General features: G+C 37.8%; 1 protein-coding gene across 1 annotated transcript in view; it reads left to right on the forward strand.

The window, feature by feature from the left end:
- LOC122630828 overlaps positions 1-21,252 on the forward strand; it is a 73,342-nt gene that overhangs the window by 31,167 nt on the left and 20,923 nt on the right. Inside the window, exons 5-18 of the mRNA XM_043815794.1 lie at positions 784-870; positions 1,538-6,940; positions 9,390-9,500; positions 12,499-12,546; positions 13,726-13,928; positions 14,229-14,430; positions 14,536-14,634; positions 14,947-15,086; positions 15,379-15,451; positions 15,558-15,593; positions 16,289-16,436; positions 16,570-16,675; positions 17,827-17,859; positions 18,971-19,087. Coding sequence (XP_043671729.1) covers positions 784-870; positions 1,538-6,940; positions 9,390-9,500; positions 12,499-12,546; positions 13,726-13,928; positions 14,229-14,430; positions 14,536-14,634; positions 14,947-15,086; positions 15,379-15,451; positions 15,558-15,593; positions 16,289-16,436; positions 16,570-16,675; positions 17,827-17,859; positions 18,971-19,087 — 6,806 coding nt within the window. The remainder of the gene's footprint in view (positions 1-783; positions 871-1,537; positions 6,941-9,389; positions 9,501-12,498; positions 12,547-13,725; positions 13,929-14,228; positions 14,431-14,535; positions 14,635-14,946; positions 15,087-15,378; positions 15,452-15,557; positions 15,594-16,288; positions 16,437-16,569; positions 16,676-17,826; positions 17,860-18,970; positions 19,088-21,252) is intronic.

Below are 21,252 nucleotides of genomic sequence, written 5' to 3' on the forward strand. Positions count from 1 at the left end.
TGCATAGTTTTATGCAATAAAATGGTTTGTGTGATTTTTTCAAATCGTTAAAAAGAGAAAAAAGAAAAGAAAAAAAAGTACCGAGCAAAAATATCTTTCGCTGATATCGATTTATTTTATTAATTTGATCGAATAAATCAAATGTACGTTTTTTTACAAGCAAATAGTTTCGTTACGTTATAAAACGAGACTTCGCACGATATATTTATACTTTCAAATATTCAAAGATCGAAACCGAACTGTGACATTAGCGTACACGTGTCGAACGCACGTGGTTCTTATTTTTTGACAGTTTAAAAGACGTAACCATGTACGTAACATCGTACGTTTGCTCAAATGTATGCAAATACAAATACAAATACGTAATGTTTGCGTTTACGTATGACGCATATGGAAGGAGGGATCGAGCGTGCTTCATGGGTGACATGAGTCCGTTTGTATTCAGTGTATAATAGTGATTCACGGACCTCGGAGGTTACACCGCGAGTTCCGACTTATCCTTTATGATAATAAATCGAATCTAACTAATGTCGATATCTATTACCATTACCATTACGTAGAAAATTTATACGGCGCGAACTGCCGTAACTTGACTTTTAAAAACGACCTTCTCCGTTCGACGATTCTCCGATAATGTCTAAGATAATTTATTATTTCCGGATTTTTATAGACATTTTCAAGTATTAAGTTTAAAAATTCGAGGAATAAGTTTGGTACTTTCGTTCGTTCTTTGGTTTCCTTTTCTTTTTTATTTTTTTATTATATTTCTCTTTTTTTTTTCAGATGACACTAAAAACGATCAAAGCTACGTTAATCAGAACGGTGGCTTGAAGAGCTCGACGATCGATCAACGTGTAGACACTAAGAAAGGTAAGTTTTATTAAAATATCATATTATGTTGTTCTTCTTAGTTAACGTCAAATAAAATTGCATCGCTGGGCTGGGACACGCTTTCTGCATGGACGGTAGAATCAATAGGAAAATTATATTTCTTTTCGAAATGGTGTCGGCCACATTATCCATAGATTATCTTTTCTGTAGTTGGAGAAAATTATATTTTCTATTTCGTAACGCGCCACAGCAAAAAGAGTTTACGCGTGATATTTAGCGAAGTTTCAAGAGAAATTTTCTTATTCGCGAGCGAAACGCAACCTTTTTCATTCGATTTCATTCGATTGCTATTAACAGCATTTGTCTCGAAGGAAACGCGATTATTCGGCATGTTTAATCATTGTTATTATCATCATCATTATCATCGTCATCGTCCTTGTTATCGTCGATAAAAATAATTATTTTTCTTAGAACTTTCGTTTATTTTATATTCGATCTCTTGGAAAGATCTTGATAGTGATCTTGTTTTACGTAGCGAAACTCGCTTAGATAGGACGTTTCGAGTTCTCTTTTGTTCTTTTCTAATCGCACAGAATGCCTCCTTCTAGAAGACGAACGACGTGTCACGCGTTTAGGAAAGGGCAACGATAGCTCGAGTAAATTATTCGAAATCGAAGGAAAACGTTTTTGCGACCGCATTTCGCAGGATATTGCGATTCCTCGGGCTACGTCACAGACGGTGAAGTTAACAAGATGCCTTCTCACGGCTCACGCAATCGCAGAAACCGCAGAAATCGCAACAGAAAACGATCTCAACGTCCACCGACTCCCGATGGATCGGCAAAACTCGAGGAAATCACGACCGATTGTGAAATCGTTGACGAGTCGAATACGAACGACTCCATTTCGGAGAATGCCAATTCGAGCAAGGAAAATATCGACGATTCAACGATCACGATCGAGGAGGAAGACGATAGTATCGACAAATCAAGAAATTTTATCAAGGTGAATAAATTGGAAATAAAGAAAGAAGAAGTTGATACGAAAATACGAATGATCGAGATCAGTACGATCAGTAGTTCGCCTTTGGAAGCATCGATCGATTACATACCGGGTGTTGGAATTTTAGAAACTGGTAATATGGATAGATTGAACGGTGACAGTCCTTCGATAAGAGTCGACGAACCTTTGGATTTTATGGTACCATTATCCGATAGTGTCAATTCTAAGGTTAAGCTTCTCGAAGAGGATACTTTTACAATTGAAATGAAAAAGACGAAGGAGAGTTTAGAAATGGAAGATTCAGGACCTATCATAACTGAATTGGAATCGGACGTTGAGAAGGATCGATTTGAACGATTGCACGATGATAAGGTTGGAAAAAAGTCGAGATTAAAGTTGAATAATTCTCAAGAAGGTAAGATAGAAATGAAGGATAACGCGATGTCGAAGGAGATTGAAAGGAAATTGCGAAATTTTATTGAGGACTTGAAATTACCTAGTTCGCCGGAGAAAGAGGATCACAAAGTGGAGTACGAGAGGGCTGGGAACATCGCGAAGAAAAAGAAGGCAGAGAAACGGGCCATTTTGGAATCTTATTATCAGTCTCAGGCGGCTAATAGATTTTTAGATATAATTCAGGAAGAAGGAGAGAAATTATCAGGTGACGAAGAACAGCACATCAGAGATTTCATTAACGAGGAGATTGGAAAATATCGAAGAGCTGAATGTAAACGTATTAATGAGGTAACAGAAGACGAAGAAAACGAGGATGAATTTTTAGATAATGCAAAATTTACCGCGGTAAATATAATCGTGGTCGATGAGGAGACTATTGCTAAGGAAGGAGGTTTTAGTAAAATTAATGAAAAATCTGAAATAGTGAATGAGGAAAAATCGATCGAAACATTAAACGATAATAAGAACGTACTCATCGGAAATACGTCCGAAGAAACAGCAAAGGTATTAATAAAAGATGAAAAAAGTCGAGTTTCTATTTCGGATAACGATGTTTCAAACGATGCTAAGTCCAAAGAATTCGAGGGAAACCTTTCGTGCAAAAAGATACAACTCGAAAATTCCGAGAGAAACGATCGAGTTAATAACGTGATTATATTCGACGAGAGACTTAATGTAAAACGAGAAGACGAGGAAGAAAAAATTGTGAAGGAAACGTTGAACGTAGAAGTTCCTGAAACGAGGATCTTTATCGAATCGAATAAACTGCAAGAAATTTTACAAGTGGATGAAATAAGAAATGATGACTGTGAAGAGAAAAGTCGTCGTTTAACGAGTGCGGAGGAAGATGAAAATATCGAGAAAAATGAAATGAAGGAGAGGAGCGAAGAGATCGATAAAGTAGAGAAGGATGAAACTAAATACGAGGATAAAAATGGAGAAGATGATATAAACGTCGTCGATGTTTTCGAGATCTCTAAGGTATCGAAAGAATTCGATTCCAACTCGGTCGAATCTGACGAAGAAGACGATCGTGTCTTGGAATGGTCAGAAACGGGTTTTGAAACGTTAATGAAAAATGAAAATAAATCGAAAATGAAGGAGACGCGTACGCCAGACGTGCCACCGAGGAGATCTTCTAACTTTTGCATTCAACGCGAATCCGCTGGTTCCTTATCAGAAGAAAGTAGTTTCTTTAACGCTCCAGTTCCTCCGGCTCGATCCTCCATGAGGGAAATAAAGGAAATCGGGGAAATACCGGAGCGTCCGCCGCTTCCTCGTGATGTGCAACGTTTTCTTGATGCGACCACTTCGATTCGATGCGAGTCAACGAACGGAAATATCTCTGTTAATTTCGAAGATACGGAGGAGAGGTCGATAAATGAGAAAGGGGGTTCGGATCCCATCAATGACGGCGGTGATTCATTAAAGATTCCGACACGTGACTCGAACAAGATCTTTGCTGATGAACCGAGGGATACCAATTTGTGCGCATCTTCCAAGAGCGACGTCTTATGTAACGACATCGAAAACATCGAGCTTGGCAATGAAGAGTCTCCTGAAATAACCGATGACAAGTTGTACGAACAGGCGCCAGGAAAAGATATAGATTTTATCGAAGCTACGACGACCCGTCCGAACGGTCGACGAGCACGAAGCACAGAGGAAATAACGATGGACGGTAACAAGGAAATCGGATCAAATAGGATCGATACGAGTGATGGGAGATCCATTACGAACGAGTCTACGAGTTCGACAAAAATTCTCGACGATGGAACCGCCGAGATACGTGAGAAGAAGACGATCACCGAGAAAACCGAAATAAAGGTAGTCGAGGAACACCTGAGAGATTCGAATATTTCTAAAAAATACATGAACGAAGAAAGCGCGGAGAGGTCAAGATCGGAATCCAAAAGAGATGAAAGTTTCGTGGAATGCAAGAACTCGGCGAACGTGGGCGAATCCTCGCCTTCGGATTCGAAAGATAATACCGAAGATTCGACGCTACTTTCGACCGATGGAAAACACGGAGATGAATTTGTAACGTCTCAGAACGAGTTTCAAGGTCAAGACTCGTCCAGTAGCGCTGCCTCCGTGAGTACGGTGAAATACGTTCCGATAGAATCGCCGTCTCTCAACGACGTTTGTTCGATAATCAGAGAGGAAGAGGAAAAGAATAAACGAGGAATCAATTCGTCGAATCTGAAGTGCAAGCTGTCTTTGTTGAAATCCGAAGAAACGAATGGTTCGAAGAACGGCGATGATATCGAATCTCCTCAACCAATACCTTATTCTCCGATAGAAGACCTTTATTACGTTCCTCTGGACGACGTGGAAACATTGACTTTTCATCCGGCTTCTTTAAAGGATCTCAGCCTAAGAAAGATCCTCTCGATGCCGTACGGCTTAGAGATAATTCGACAGTTAACGGTCTATAAGCTTAACGTATTCAAAGGCTTGCAGAACATTCGATCGTGCGTTAACAATGTAGAAAGTATCGAGGCTGACGACCGTCATCGATTAAACAAGCATGGTGTGTCTGACGCTGCGAATGAATTAGCTTGGCTAACGTTACGATATCGCGATTCAAAGACACCTGATAGAAACGAAAACGTTGTTTCAGACCAGGTAGACTCCTCGAGAAGATATCAAGGACCGGTTGATATATCCGATTTTTATGGTCAAGTTTTAAAATACGGAAAGATGAACGAAGAGGATCAAGTACCATGGTTGGGTGTATCGACATCGAGAGATCCACGATTGTTGCTATGTTTGTCGCCTTCTCAACAAAAGACGTCGATAAAAACGAGTCCCGACAGATTGCTCGATCTACATACGAAATTTTTAAATCGACGAAGTTACAACGAATACATCGAACCGCAACGAGTTTCACCGACGAATTATCGTGTGATAATAAGACAAGAGGATGATTCTCAGGATAGACCTTTGGGACTTTTAAATATAATCAAACGTAACTCCTCGTGTACTTCCGAAAAGAAACCGAGGGGCGTTAAATCTAAAATCTTTACTCCGTCTAATGTAGATGGTCAGGAACGTCTGAAGGTCACTCGTTTATGCGATTGGATGAATTTAGCGAGATACGAATCGAACGATAACGATGAACGTTCGAGATTCGTTCGTACGAAAGAGCCCTCTTCGTCTTTGTTAGCCGGCGAACGGACGGCTAGCGACGATAAGACGACGACTGCCGGAACGATGACGATGACGCCAAGTGGTGGTAGTCGCGGTCAGTACGGTTTCGTTGCTAAAGACTCGAGAACGTGCGACGGATCGATCGTCTCAACGAATCTCTCTACGAAGAATCGACATTCGCCGATGAACAAAAGTTCTATTACGTTGAATAGCGCGATTATCGATAAAAATGTTTCGCCGGAAGTCGAAAGAAAAACACCACCACCCCCGAAAAGATCTATCGAGCCTCGTTACAACGTGAATCCTGCATTGATCGATGACAGAGTCGAAGTACCACCTAGAACGAAAAGAATCGTTACCGTTGATAAATCTTGCATCGACACGACAAGTATTTTCGATCAAAATCCACCGAGGAACCATTTGGAGGCTAGGAAACGGCAGGACAATGCTGAGGCCTTGAAAAAGCTTACCGCTACGGAGATTGTTGCGAACATGAAGAGATTACAGAAGGAGAACAATTTGATGGAACAATTAGATCCTGGTCAAAGAAAGTACTCCTTACCGGTGGAATATTTCGATCAGCAATTAAAATATATAGAGATGTTGGAGAATCAGCTGAAGAACGTGATATTAGCGGAGGAAGAAGAGAAAAAGGCTTTCGAAGAGTTTCAATTTCACGTGGGACAGAAATATCGTGAGGAACCGAAAAAAGCGAGGAAAGATGTTTTTACGAGAAAACAAACAAAACCTGAAAACGACAGTAAAGTTGAGAACGAGTCCTGGGAAGAAAAATCGCAGGACGTTACCGAGAATCGTTCGGAAAGTATTCAGAAAACTGGTAATCGTGACTTTTGTAAGAAAACTCACGACGAAAATGGTGTACACGAGGAAGAAACTACCGAGAAGATCGAACGTAGCGAGCATCGAGTGATCACGCAAAGAGGAGGAGCAGGAGGAGAAAAAGGAGGAAGTGGAGAAGGCGGAGGAGATCTTTTTAAGGAGAAGAGTAAACTTTCTGTTGGTAATTGCAAGGAAAAGAAGGGTTTTTCCGAGTGCAAAACTGACAAAAAAGATTTAGGAAAAGTAATGAAGATCGATATTACGAATTCTAATGGTGCGATGAACGGCGGCGAAGCTTTTCGGCAAAGAATGTACGACGAGTACGTTCACAAAGTTCTTGAAAGGGAAGAGAGAAAGCATCACAAGGTCGTGAAGATCAGTTTACACGATGACATACGTAAATCGGAATCTAAGATGAAAAATATGAGCGCTATGGAGAAGGAGTTCATCGAGAAGGCAAAAAACAGATTGAACAAGTTCGGTATCAAGCTTGACGAGAGCGAACCAGAGTCTGAGAACAGTGCTGAGAGGAGTCAAGAGGAGGACACCGTTGAGGCTAGATGTTTGATCGATGGAAAGGAGATAGGAGATCGAAGAAAATTACCGAAACATCTTCGAGAGTTCTTGAAGATCTCGATGAAGGATATTGATCAGGATGGTGAGTTACACCGAGAGAGAGAGAGAGAGAGAAAGAGAGGGAGAGAAAGCAAGCAAAAAGAGAGAGAGAGAGAGAGAGAGAGAGAGAAAAAAGATTGATGTGTTGCTCGTCGTGTGTCAATTACCATTTCTCACACCTGAGTGTTCTCCAGACTATCACTGACCTTGGACCAAAGGGTTAGAGCCCTACTTTCTTTACCCTGCGGTTCGCAAAACGCCAACGAAACTAGTTTGTGATGGTCGCTAACGCACGTTACCAGACGTCTTGAGTATTTGAATTACATTGATTAGATGTTTCGTGTTTTATGTTCTCTTTGTTTTTTATTATTCTTTTTTTTTACCTCATTTTTCTTTTTTTTTTTTTTTAATCTTTTTTTTTTCATTGATCGTTACTAACGTTGATTGTTTTACTAGAGGAATGATTCTAATGCTGTTTTTCTTTTTAGTTTTGGATTTTTTTCTTCTTTATTTTTGTAGCACGTTTAAAATAATCGTAGAAAGGAATGCGCAGAATTGTTTGTTGCTGTTTAGCGAGAAGTCGATCCAAGTTCGTTTCGAAGGGCGTGCAGAGTAAGTAGGATTTTTAAGTACTCCTCTCTCATATTCGCTTTCTTTAGAGTATATTTATGCTGTTTTAATCATCTCTTTTTTTTTCTTTTTTGGTTTCTTTCTTTTTTAATTTTCTTTTTTACTTTTTCTTTTTTCTTTTTTTTTTTTTCTCTTTCGTTTCGTTTCATTTTATTTCGTTAATTCTCTCTTCTCATCATACGTTAGAAAAAAGGAAAAAAAATGTTTGTTTCAACGAGCAACGATCGTATGCGACATCTCGTTATCTAACGCGTTTGAAATACTCGCATTCATTGAACCGAAGAATCCAGGGCATTGTGCGATAGTGGATATAAAATCGACGGGAACGTATTAAAAGGTTATCCGACGGTTTTATGTTCGCGGTAATAAGCGATCAGATTGTATGTACGAGGCAATCTTTCACGTATTTATTGATCGGTGTCTTGTTTTAAGTTAGCAAGATCTCTTCGGTCTTGAGGTGTTCTTCGATTTAAACGAATCGAACGATGTAATGGGTAATCTATCGTAAAATATCGATACCTTTTTGCTGTGCCGACGTTACCGTTTCTCATTTTCTTCTTCTTTCTTTCTTTTCTTCTTTTATCGTTTTCTTTTCTCTCTTTTTTTTTTTTATTTTTCAGATTTCTTTTTTAGCTTTCGCATAGAGCCTAGCATATCACTATTGATAAAACGATCGAGAGAACGCATATAATACGTACTTACGTATCTCGATTATTTCTATCTTTTTATTATTCTTTTTTCTGTTTTTCTTTTTCGTTCTTTTTCTTTTTTAATGTCCCTTGTTCCGTAGTACTGACGTCCGCGAATATCTTTTGGTTTATTTTTCTTCGAATCGAAATCGTGAGGCTGCCTGCCGTCAGTGGGAGTAGTATGAGGCTGCAATCGTTTGCTGATTCATACACAGAATGAGGACCTAAATTTAGGCCCCTACGAGAAATAGGGCACTACTGAGGACGTCACGACTACGCATCCTCAGTTCTCGACGACGGAACCACCGTCTTTATTTTCGGTTATTTCCGACAGCTTGCAACACGAACCACCAGCACGCTACCGAATCTTTGCTGCTGACCCAACCAACTCTTAAAGTTTATCGGAACTTAACACGCGAATCTTTTATCTTCTCTTCGAAATGCCTTGATCTTCCCATATACAAATTTTATATATATATATATATATGTATATATATGTATGATATATCTATACATATTATCGGTAATCTTTCGAGCGTCCTATTTACCAGAATTTATTATTCTATAGAATAAACGACCGAAATGCGCTGTTAACATCTTTTTATACGGTTCTTCTTCTAAGAGACGTAAGATATACTCTCTCGTTTCTAAAGCATGGCCTCCTCTCGGAAGCTTTTCAAGCTCGTGAAATGGAACGGGATAAAGTGGGCAAATGGTCGTTCTATTGAGGACCAAATGAATTCGCTCTTTAAAGGTGCTTATCTTGCCACCGAAATTTTCCCTCGTTAATCTTTCCGTGTGCGTGACGAATGCTTTTTATCCTTTCACCTCTCTCCTCTCAACCACCACCCTTCGCTTATTTTCTATTCTATCTCTACACTAGTCAAAAATATTCGACCGTTAGACGTCCACGCGAATTTAGATTTTCCTGACCTCAAAAGATGAACTCTCTCTTTCTCTCTTTCTCATACTGGTTCTTTTCGTATCTTTAAAATCGCCGCGTGTCCCGCTCTGATAAATCGAAAATTAATCGATTTTTCTCTTCCCGAGATCGTGCCAAATGGTTTTTCCTTGTAATCGTTGTAATCGTTGTTATTGTTATTTACTTTCTCTTCTCTTTCTCCTTTTTTCTTTTCTTTTTCCTTTTCTTGCACACTCATGCACGCTTTTTAGATAGAACACGTGCCTATGGTATCGGTGGAAGGGGTAAATACAATGAAAACGATCTACTACACGAGATCGACAGAGCTTTGGTAATCGGCAAAGGATTTCTTCTTCGCCAAGGTGCGTTTCTTTTTTTTATTTTTTTATTTTTTTTTTCTTAATCTTGCTTACCATTGCATGCTTCGTTCAGTCTATATAGTTCGTCGTACAACTTGTACAAACGTCACTCGATTTATTTTACAATAGAACAGGATATTACTTATATACCTATATATATATATATATATAAAGTGCATCCTGGTTTTTAATAACGTTAGATATAAAATATCTTTTCATTTCTACAATGGCTCGTTTTCAAGACGAGAATTCGCAGAAAACACGTAATCAGATCCAACGGATGTATTTCCGGAAGGAGTTAGAAAATCCAACGCAATATTTTCCTCGACGTTACGCTGAAGTTGATTCTACTAGTAGCATCAAGAGCAAAAATCCGTAGAGGATTCAATCTACTAAGACGACCGAGATCCTCTCTCTAGAACGGCTCGAGCTTTGCCCCCTCCTCCCTTCTCTATCCCTCCCTCCTTCTCCGTAAATTCTCTTATATTTTTCCGTTCTATCTCTATGAGAAAACATTTTCTTATCTTACAGAAAATATTTTCGTTTCTCTCCATTCGACGGGCTAAGCTTCGATCGTCCTAAAATAAACGTCTTTCTTTGATTCATATGTATATCTATTTTGTTTTGTTTCTCTTTCTTTTTCCTTTATTCTTTCCTTTTTCATTCCCACTTGTGATGTTATTAATATAATTCTATCGTTTGTTCGTATCAACATGCAATTTGTAACGATAATTTGATAAGAAATTAATTTATCGTCTTAATTGAAATACATGTATGTTACCATATAGTTTCTTGCTGAACATAATGAATAAATATATATTCTATTTACATATATACATATATATTTAGATAGATATATCAAGAAAACGTGTAGATTATGGATGGATCAAAGTTAGTCGGGAACAAAAACGAAAACACAGAAACATCATAGATAGAAAAGATCATGGCGTATAAGGGAGAGAGTCTGGCCATCATCGACGCCGGCGTCGAAGTTGGCGTCTAAGTTGGCGTCGACGTCGGCGTAGTAAACGCCGTAAAGCGAGACGAGGGAGTTGCGTTTTTGCCAAGCGTCGCCGTTGTGCTAGCTTTAGTCCACGATCATCTTTCGTGCTTTCCTCGTGCGTCCTCGGACCGCTATGATACGTTGAACGTTTGAAAAAATTTAGATTTCGTCGAAAGAAAAGAGAAGTGACCCTCGCGATGTTGGAAAAAAGTGAGTGCGATCGAATGATTTCTAGAAAACGAAAAAAAGAAAAGAAACGAAAGAAAGAAAAACGATCGATCGATCGAGAAGCGATCCATTTCGTATCGATCCGTAATTTTTTTACAATTTAATTTTCAAATGGTTCGTAGTGTAATATTTTTGTCCGGTGGAGAAACACGAGATAAAAGCATTAAAATTTCTCGTTTTATGTATTACATTTTCCAACCGATTACCCGAAAATATTCTTGTTTGTTGGCGCGAAAAATGAAAGAAGTCTCGATTATACTTATTTCTTCCACTATATTATACAATAGTTATTTCAAATTTTCTCGGTTTCCTCGAGTTTTTCTGTCATCTAATTTTAATTTCTCTGGTTAATTTTTATTAATCATTACGTTTTATCTACGCTTCGTATCCATTTTATATTATGAAATATTCAATGAGTTCTAATAGCGTGCTAATCATTTATTTTCATTCGAATCAATAAGAGTAATAAAATAATTAAGAAGGAATAATGGAATCTTCGTGATCGTTATATTAGCGTTCCTAATGTGACGAAAATAGTCGATGTTAATGCCGTTTGTATATATCTAATCTATACTTACACATACGTCGAAGCAGTTCGAACTGAGAACATAAATTTTCGTTTCTCCTCGTGTAAATTATAATTAGATCAGAAGGCTACGAAATGCTGGAGTGGAGATCAAGCAGAGACGAGGGCGAGAAAGAGAGAGAGAGAGAGACAGAGAGAGTCTCGATCGGTGATCGAAAGCTGATCGGTCAGCAGTATGCACATCTGCGAGCATGTACATTGCAAAGCAGCAACGTGCTGCAACGTGCTTGACAAGCCGATCTATTCTTGGAATTGTTAGTGGAGAACGTAAGAGTAATTTGATGTATGTGCGCGTGTGTATGTGTGTGTACGTATACGTGTCGATGGCGTCTGTAAAGTCGCGAATTGTCTTTCCGAATTTTCCATCCCTATGCCGACCTTGTTAGTCGAATGATAGTTCTCAGAAAGAGAGAAAGAGTGAGAGAGAGAGAGAGAAACCCATGAGAAACGTTTCGTCTCATTTTCTTTCATCTCTCCGAGCATCATCCCTTCTTTTCATCCCTTCTATCTCTTTCTTCTCCACTCATTCTGTATTTTTTCTTTCTCTACCTTTCACGAGCTCGTCAAGCACGTTTCTATATTAATGAACCTCGTTGCCTTCGTCAAGGAAACTACTTAAGAAGCTTTTCAGACATCGTCCAAAACGACGATAGAAAACCAAGAAAGATCTCTTTATGAGTGGCTACAATCTACCTTCATAACCTTCACCGTGGAAAAAACGCATAGCAAGTTGCCGATATGACTGTTGTCTCTCTGTACCTTTCTCTCCCTCGGTGAAAGATTTAGAAAGTGTTCGGATTTTCGATATTACGTATTATTGTTTTTTCGCTGGATTATCTCGAAGTAAGTGGATTTCGAGTTGGTCGATAAAGTCGAGGATCGAAGGTCGAGCTTAACTTGTTCAAGATTAGATCTTAAAGTGTGGTAACCGGTGCAGTTTAAGTATCTCGTATTGTATTTATTCGTCACAATCGTAAACTACGATCTTCGACACACGTCGTCCATTTTTTGACTTTATCCTCGTATCTTTATTCTCTCGGGAAAAGAGAAATATATATATATATATATATATATATATGCGTATATAATATATAGAAATAAAAAGGAAAAGAGAAATAAAATCCTCCATCTCGTAAAGTATATATATCAACGCGAAATTGTAAAATATTCTTTGCTGCTTCCAGAGAACGTTATGTTCGCCCCAACGTTTAAAGCCTCATCAGCGAAACCAGGTAAACATATCCGAATGAACGGTGAAGTTAATGAAAATGTTTTCTCTCGTTGCACGTTAAACGTCCAATTAAACGGGACGATATTAATGAGAACATTTGATCGTATAATAAATGTTGAAAATGTTACCGATACTAACGAAATAATTCAATGACGATTGTTTAAATGAATGAATTCATTAAGGAATTACTTCCATGTGTAATTCGACTCATTTGACGAATAATTATGCAATTATCGTGTCGCTCGGAAAGGATTGTGTTCACGTATGATAATTCGATAAATCGATTTAATATCGATAGCGAAGTCCTTTGCAGCAAATGTGTTTACTTTTAGAAAAACCTGCCTGAACGTTCACTCGAAGCTGCTCTCAACATAATAGTAATTATCTGTAATAGTAAATATGTCGGTGCGCTTACTACTCGTGTCTAATTTTAATTCTTCGACACACTACTTCTTCATTTCCTGTTTTCGCAAGAGCCACGTGTCCACCGTTGTGACTAATAACGCGAATTGAAGATTACTAACACAGAGACGATTGCATTTTCCCTCTTTTCTTTTTCTCTCTCTCTTTTTCTCTCTTTCGATCTTTTTCTCTTTCTCACACCAGATATATAGGCGCGTACGCACAAACATTCATGCTTTTTTCTTTATTAAACTGTGGAACATGTATACAAAAGTAACGAGGTTATGAAGTTAAAAAGAAAAAGAAAAGAAATAACAGAATATTTCATTTCCGGCTTCGTAACACGAGTTTATGTAATCGACTAAAGAAATGGAGAGGAAAGAAATGGTCCTTTATGTAATAATAATGCTACTCGAGCCAAGATTAGCGGCGCTCTTTTTATACATACGTACATACATATGTATAAAATATATATATATATATATATATATATATATATCGTACGTTAGTTTTGGCAGAAACGCATAGAAACCATGTGTTCTGGCACGTTTAATATTCGCTTTGGTGCAAGGACCTCTCATATCTTCCTTTGTGCTTTAGTTACTTCATAACCATCCCAATTTAAAAACTTTTTCTCTTCCATCAGAAGTAACAATAGGTTTATGTATCAAAGAAAATGCTTCACCGTATTAATTAACTCCAATGTCAGTAACAAAAGTATTATGGAAAATATAATTGGGGTGAAAAAAATTTTGAAGGTATTTCACTTTGTCGGTAGGAGTTTGGTCGCCAGGAAGCGAACCACCGGCACCACCAAAGGAACCGAGTCCGGATCGTACAAAGGATTCGCAAAAAGATGGTGGAATACCGCCAGTCTGGACTCCATCCAGCGCAGGAGCGAGTCCTGTGCCAGAGAGGAAAGAGTTTCGTCCGGTACAATTCGAAAGCCCGATTTTAAGCAGAAAGAAAAAATCCGAAGAGGTATATATACGATCTCGCTTTTTTTAATCATACCAATCTCGTCATTTTAAACATTATGGCTACTCATTGCCCGTTGTTACTGAAAATAAATATAATTTGAGATAATTAATTGTCTTGTCTAACTGTTGCAAGAAATAGAAAGAGAGAGAGAGAGAGAGAGAGAACTAAGAACTAAAAACTATGAAAAGGCAATTTTCGTTTCGTTCGGTACCTCGTGAAATCAATAAAGTGCTCGTGGTTATATTTTAATTGCTTGAATAAATTCAAGAGTTGACTTTTTAATCGATATTCCGTTTGCAGACCGAGGAAGCTCCTCCACCTTGGAAAAGCGAGGAAGATAAGAAAGAGATTACCGAGAGCTTTTCACAAAGTAGCATATCCACTACGTCGCGCATTGTTAACTCTCATTCCGCTCCGTCTCAAGGCTTGAACACGTTAGCTTCTACACCTAGACTACCTAGGGCACAAAACCCAACAATCACGCTTCTGCAAAAAGCCAGAGGTTCGAAAAAAAAATATATATATATATAAATTTAACGAAACAATACATTTAAAAATCGATACTACATAGGGCAAGGCCTAAACATGACTTTTTTTTTTACTTTAGAGGGACAATTGCCAAAGGGAGCAGCGTACATCGAAGAAAGTGAGCCTTCTAAGGCCGATCATATCGATGAGAAACCTTTGATTAGTCCAGGAGAAATAAGTAAGTGCATTATGAAAATAATAGTACGAAATCACTCGTTCGATGTCATTTCATGTTCCTCTAGCATGATATTTTTCATTGATTTTATTATCCTCCTCCTATGCCTTGCCACCCTCTTTCTCAATATCGAATCAAAATTCTTCATCAATCATGTGTATACCTTTTTGCTCACGTGACAACGAGTCGATTTAATTCACCAACGTGATCATGAGATATACGATAATCATATGTTCGTTTTTACAATCTCGCGTCTACCGCGTGTGTAACAACGATGATCGTTTATGTTTGTGAAATCAATAAATGTCCCGTTAGTCTACACCGTGAAGAAAGAGTACGAAAGTGAGCCGGAATCGGAGAACGAACCGCCAAAAAAAATGGTCGATTTGGGTCCACGAAAGTTCGAAGGTATCGGGCCGACTACTAAAGAGGGTATTCCCCTCGTTCTAAGATCGGTAAGTTTAAAAAAATTTATATCGAAAGTTCGTGCAATAGAATGTGATTAATATGTATCATCAAATGACGACGTCGACGAAATGATAGATCGCTTTTAATTTTTTTTTTATCATGCAACAACAACAAGATATTTAATGCATACATATATTATAAACACTAGTAGGTATTTGAAATGATTTCGATACAGGTACGTGTTGGATAGATAAATTTTGTGAAATTTTGTATATATCGATTTGGTCAAATGGCTTTATAATTAGCGTAATATTAATTATCGAGTAAATCGATTTTTAGGAAGTGAAGGAGAACAATCAGACTAAGTGGTACAAGAAAATGTACGATTCGCTTCATCGTGCGGATAGAGACGGTAGGCAATGTTTATCGTTTATTAAAAAGTTATTACGTTCGAAAGCAATAACAACTCGTCGATATTGTAAGAAGAAAAATTTCAATCGATCACTACTCTTTTTCAGACGACTACGTAACCATCCGTTACAAGTCCAGAAGAGGTGAATATCTTCCTCCTCACAGAAAACACAAAAACACGATTTATTAACATTAATAAGTCGATTAACTTAATCGTTAACATGTAATAATAAACTTTACCGCGTCGATGTAAATAGACTTTGCGTGAACCAAAGTATTTACATCGTTTGTCTGGATGAATGGACAACTGTGTTGCGTAACCGAAGATGATTATTATTATACTCTTAACAATCTAATCGCTCGTGCGTGAAAATAACAATAAACAATTTGCGCTAAATACGTTCCACTATACTATATATTCTATTCGAAGTACCTTACCTAACATCCTGGTTCTAACCAGTGTTAATGACGATAAGCTTTTATAAGTTGTCCTTTATTTTCGAAGCGAGTCTAACGAGAAATTGTGTCATGGCGTACCTATTTAATTTGCATTATACCCTGCAGGTGCTTTACTAACTCTACGATCACCGCCGTATATTTATCGATTAAATTACGCGACATACTGTAGTGATCGATCGTTCGATCGTATTACAATGGTTAAGGATTACTCGTAAGACTGATTTTCATTTATCAAAAATAAACGAGACATCGTATCGTCGCATATCATATATTTGTTATCACGGTGATGGAGATGCAATTAGGAAATTGAACATTAAAAATTGAATTTCTCATATTTTTCTAATCGTAGGATTTCGTTTCTTTTCGTTTTTTTTTCCAGGAGGAAGATATGGTTCGGGCATTAGCAGTTCGGGATATTTGAGCGAGCCTGAACCTCGTGGTTATTCTGATCGATCAGCTACTTTTGATAGCCGTCGTCGGCTAAGAGGCAAAGAAAATGACTTTTCTACCTCGACTATGCCTAGAAAGTGAGTCTTTTTTCTCCTTTCTTCTTTTTCTTTCTCTTTTTTGCAAACGAAACACGTATCTTACTAAGCATCTTTGAAAGGAGAGTATCTTTCAATGGTGATTGCACATTGTTCACTTTTTTGTACCTTTTAGAAATGGACCATTGAAATATTCTTCGGACGTTTATAAGAATCAGCCAGGACGAATCGAGGATTACGAGCCAGGCCGTTCGTCGATCGCTGATAAGGAGGCAAAGGAAGTACGTAAAAACTTTGATCTTTTTCTTTATAATTTAATCGGAAATGAAAAACTTCATCTGCTGTCGTGTCTGAACGTTCGACGAGAGAAAGTTCGATAACCGAGATAAATGATGGACGAAAATAAATCGATCGATTTGAACGTAAGAATACCACTATTTATATAGGGTACAATTAAAATTAAATTAGGACATTAATTAGGATAATTAAATAACATTTCGTTTCAAATAATTATCACGAAAAAGATTTAAAAATCCTAATGTCTCGTTAAATAAGAAGCTAATGATTGACGTGTCTCTCTCTCTCTCTTTTGCGATCAAATTACAATGGTACGTATTACGCGGAATCGAAAAAAGAAATAAGAAAATAAAAAAAGAAATATACAAAAAAAACAATGAAAAATATTCACTCGATAAAAAATGATATTGCTGGAACATGATCGTTTCAAATGGCTTTGCTTCTAGCCAACTTCTGTCACGCGGACGACAAGGAAGGTAACAATTAAATGAAACGTGTATATAAATATAAGATGCTCCTTTCATAAGTTTAAAATATTTTATTATTGAGAGCTTTTCTTTTTAGCGTTGAGTCGTGTAATTGTGCGAACTTCCTTTTCTCTTCCTTTTTCTCTCTCTTTCTCTCTCTATCTCTCTATCACTCTATCTCTCTCTCTCTCTCTTTCTCTGTCAAGGCAAAGATCGTTGCGTTTATTATTTGATTAATATGGTACAAACAAGATAAGATTCACAAGAACATTCACATAGTCATCAGGAAATTTACTATTACGTATACATTGTGTTTGTTTTAGCTTTTGTAGCGTCGCTTGTAGTAAATCCTATGTTCGAAACACATACTTACTCTCGTCTAGTTTGCATCTAAATCCTTGACGATAAAATATTTATATTTTATATATACGTAAATACGTTTATAGGCGCATACATGCGATGCATTTAATTTTAATATCCGACTTTATCTTAGAAAATAAATAAATAAATAAATAAATATCTCGAGTTTCAATATTATACTCGATTCGATTTTGGATGATAACTAGTACGAGATAAAACACTTTATCTTAACATTTATTTCTAAATGTCTACATAACTCCATAGATTTAACGCATAGTATAATGCTGTATTTAATTCTATGTTTCTAGTGGTGGGACGAGGTCATGGACATATTTGACGGGGTACGCCATTTTTGTACTTAAGCAAAATTATGTAAGGTCTATCACTTTATATCTTTCCTTTCTTTCCCTTGGATTTTTCTTCTCTCTCTCTCTCTCTCTCTCTCTCTCTCTCTCTCTCTCTCTCTCTCTCTCTCTTTCTCTTTCTCTCTCTTGCTATTTTTCTATTCATTACCTTCGGTATATTGAATACATAACGAGAGTGATAATATCGTTAAGACCAAAGAGTTTTCCGAGGGAAAAGAAATCTCACATAAAAGAAATTCCTCAACCTTTATTGAAGTTGAAGTTATTCCATTATCTCGTCTGTTATCTAACTTGAGAGGAGAGGCTTATTTTAACGATCAAATTGTGAGAGGATTAAAGATATTAAAGTAGTATTCTTTTTGTGGTTCTTCTTTTTTTTTCCAACGAGCATACCTACTTACCTACTCTTTAGAAAAACATGTTAATTAATTAAAGATTTAACAACGAGTTAATAATAATTTGCCAATTAATCGTTGCAAATGCATTCCAAGTTTAACATTATCTATTCATTAAATCATGAAATCTTCACTCTTACGTTTTGTAGATTCGATTCCAGATATCTCTATCTCTTTCACATTCTCTCTCTTTCTCTCTCTCTCTCTCTCTCTCTCTCTCTCTCTCTCTCTCTCTCTCTCTCTCTCTCTCTCTGCGATCACGAAATCTCTTCATCTTTGATACGACTATCGTTCTTCGCACCTGGTTTCACTCTGCACGATTTTCCTTCTATTGTCTCCCGTTAGGAAAAATGAGAAAAAGAGTAAAAAAAAATCTGACTCGAATATGGACCTTCTCGGGAAGCCAATAGATTCCCTTTTCGATCTAGGCACTTATCGGATATTTCTATATGTGTACGTAGCCATTATGTATGCATATATGTATATATCACGATCGATGTCCGTGCGTGTGTGTATTCTTTGGTGTTATGTCCGCTCGTACGTAACCATTTCGCTTTCGGATCGCTTTTTCCTGGTTCCCTTGGATGATACCATTCTACCAAAACTACCATCACCATCACTACCACCACTACCGTTACCAATACCACTACCAATACCAACCACCATGACCGTTAATCGCGACGATCGGACAGTGGCTGGACGAAAACGGATGTCTTCAGGAGAGTTATCCTAAGGGTCACGTTGGTGCTTGTGGACGTCAGGGTCAACGTGTGTTGAGCCTTTCCTACAGACCGGAGGCTGGTCAGAACGTAAGGGAATCTTGGCTATGTGGTTCGAAGAGTCAGCTCGAGGTCGGCCCAAGGACGTTCACGTCACGGCCGATCAAGCATGGAGAGTCTGAATCTACTCGGCAGCATGTTCTTCTGCGGCAGCAACAGCAACATCGCACGAAGATCGTCCTCGATCGAGCCGGCAAATCGATCAGGCACGATGACGAGGAGACAACGATCGGTGGTGTCCGGCCGATCGAGGATCGAATAATTCGACCTTTGGAGAGAAGCAGCGATTGTTGTTGGCATGCAGCTACTGGCAGCATGCTGGACGGAAGGTCGAAGAGCTTCGTCTTACCTGATCGTTGTCCTCGGCGATCGTCCTCGCCGCAGAACGTCGATCGTGCGAGCTTCCTTAGAACGATCGTTCCCATTGGCACTCGCACTAATCATCATCATCATCATCATCATCATCACCATCATCAGCAGCATCAACAACAGCAGCATTACAATCAGCAGCAGCAACAACAACAACAACAACAACAACAACAGCAGCAGCACCATTACCATCACCATCATCATCATCATCATCGCCAGCATCACCAACAATTGAATAACAACAACAACAATAACAACAACAATATCCACAACCACGACCGAGACCTAGACGACAACGATGACAACGATGACCGCCATCGTCACAATCATCTCCACCATCATCATTATCACCAACGCGTACCGCCTTCTTCTTCTTCTTCTATTACTTCTTCTACTTCTACTGCAAGCACAACCATCACTACTACTACAAGCACTACTACCACCACCACTACTACTACTGCTACTGCTGCCGTTGCTACTACTACTACTACTACTACTACCACTACTATTACTACTACCGCTACTACTATCACCATTACTACTTCTTCTTCTACTGCTACTACTACTACTACTTCTCTTTCCAGCACCGATCATCTCACGTTACCATCACCATCACCAACGACACCTTCTTCTTCCGTTAACGTCGCCAACGCTCTGGGCGCATCTTCTGCGCCAGCTTCACGGGTTAGAGGCTTCAACGTCATTGACAAGTAGACTTGCACGATGACGTTCTACTTTTTCTCTCTATTTTCTCTCCTTTCTTTATTACTTTTCTATCTATTCGTGTTTACTCGTAGATGGATGCATACTTTGATGGTTAAAAGTCGTTACTCTGGAAGTTTACTATCGAAGTTTACTACTATCGTCATTGCATTATATATGAGCTGATAAACTATTGGGAAAGGACGGTAATTTCAATTTGAAATCTTTTATTTCTCATGTGAGCAAACGAAAATTAGTAGAGATTGATGTTAGATATATTTATTCATAGCGTTTTCTTTTATCCGAAAAAATTTGATCTAATCTACGAGAGTTACGTATTATAAAAAGTAATTTTCAAAGATTATCTTTCATTAATTATATTTCATTCGTTTGATATCACTTGTATATTCATTCAAATTTGCGTTTCTTCTTTATCATCTTTCTGAATTGTTTCTTTTTTTCCTTTCTCTCTTTTTTTTTTTTTTTTTTTTTTTTTGGAAATCTTCTCTGATAACAGACATTTTTCTTTAGATATCTCGTCTGTTTTGGATAATAAGAAGCTATCGTATTTTTATAACTTTGTGTTCTTCAATTTCTAGGCTACGATAATTCTGTCGAATCGTAAGGGAGAATTCGTTATGTTTCTCGTTGCAATTAGGAATGATTTGATTGATATTCACGTTAGAGTTCGAATTTTTCGTTATCGTTGTTTCTTCTACCTTCTTCTTCTTCTTCTTCTTCTTTTTTTTTCTTTTTTTTTTCTTTAAACATATCTTTCCTTTCAACGTCAGCTCGTTCGTTCGCTTTATTCCTCACTCGTATCTTTCAAACTATGCTTTATTATACGATATAGCCTGAATGTGTATAGCATGTTTCCACGATATAATTTATGAGCGAAACCATTCGCAAAATTGAGGGATTCGTGGGAAATACGTTATTGATATTTTCTACGATTGTATGTAAATATCGAAAAAGTAGAAGAGCAAAATGTATTTGATTTTCTATTTATATAATCGATATCCAATATTGCTAGGTGTTGCCTTTGTGTGAAATTAAATGTTAAATGTTTGCATATTAATATGCCGCATAATATATTATTGCATATCAGTGTACATGATTGTTGT

Source organism: Vespula pensylvanica, chromosome 7, assembly GCF_014466175.1.
Source record: "Vespula pensylvanica isolate Volc-1 chromosome 7, ASM1446617v1, whole genome shotgun sequence".
Taxonomy (NCBI): domain Eukaryota; kingdom Metazoa; phylum Arthropoda; class Insecta; order Hymenoptera; family Vespidae; genus Vespula; species Vespula pensylvanica.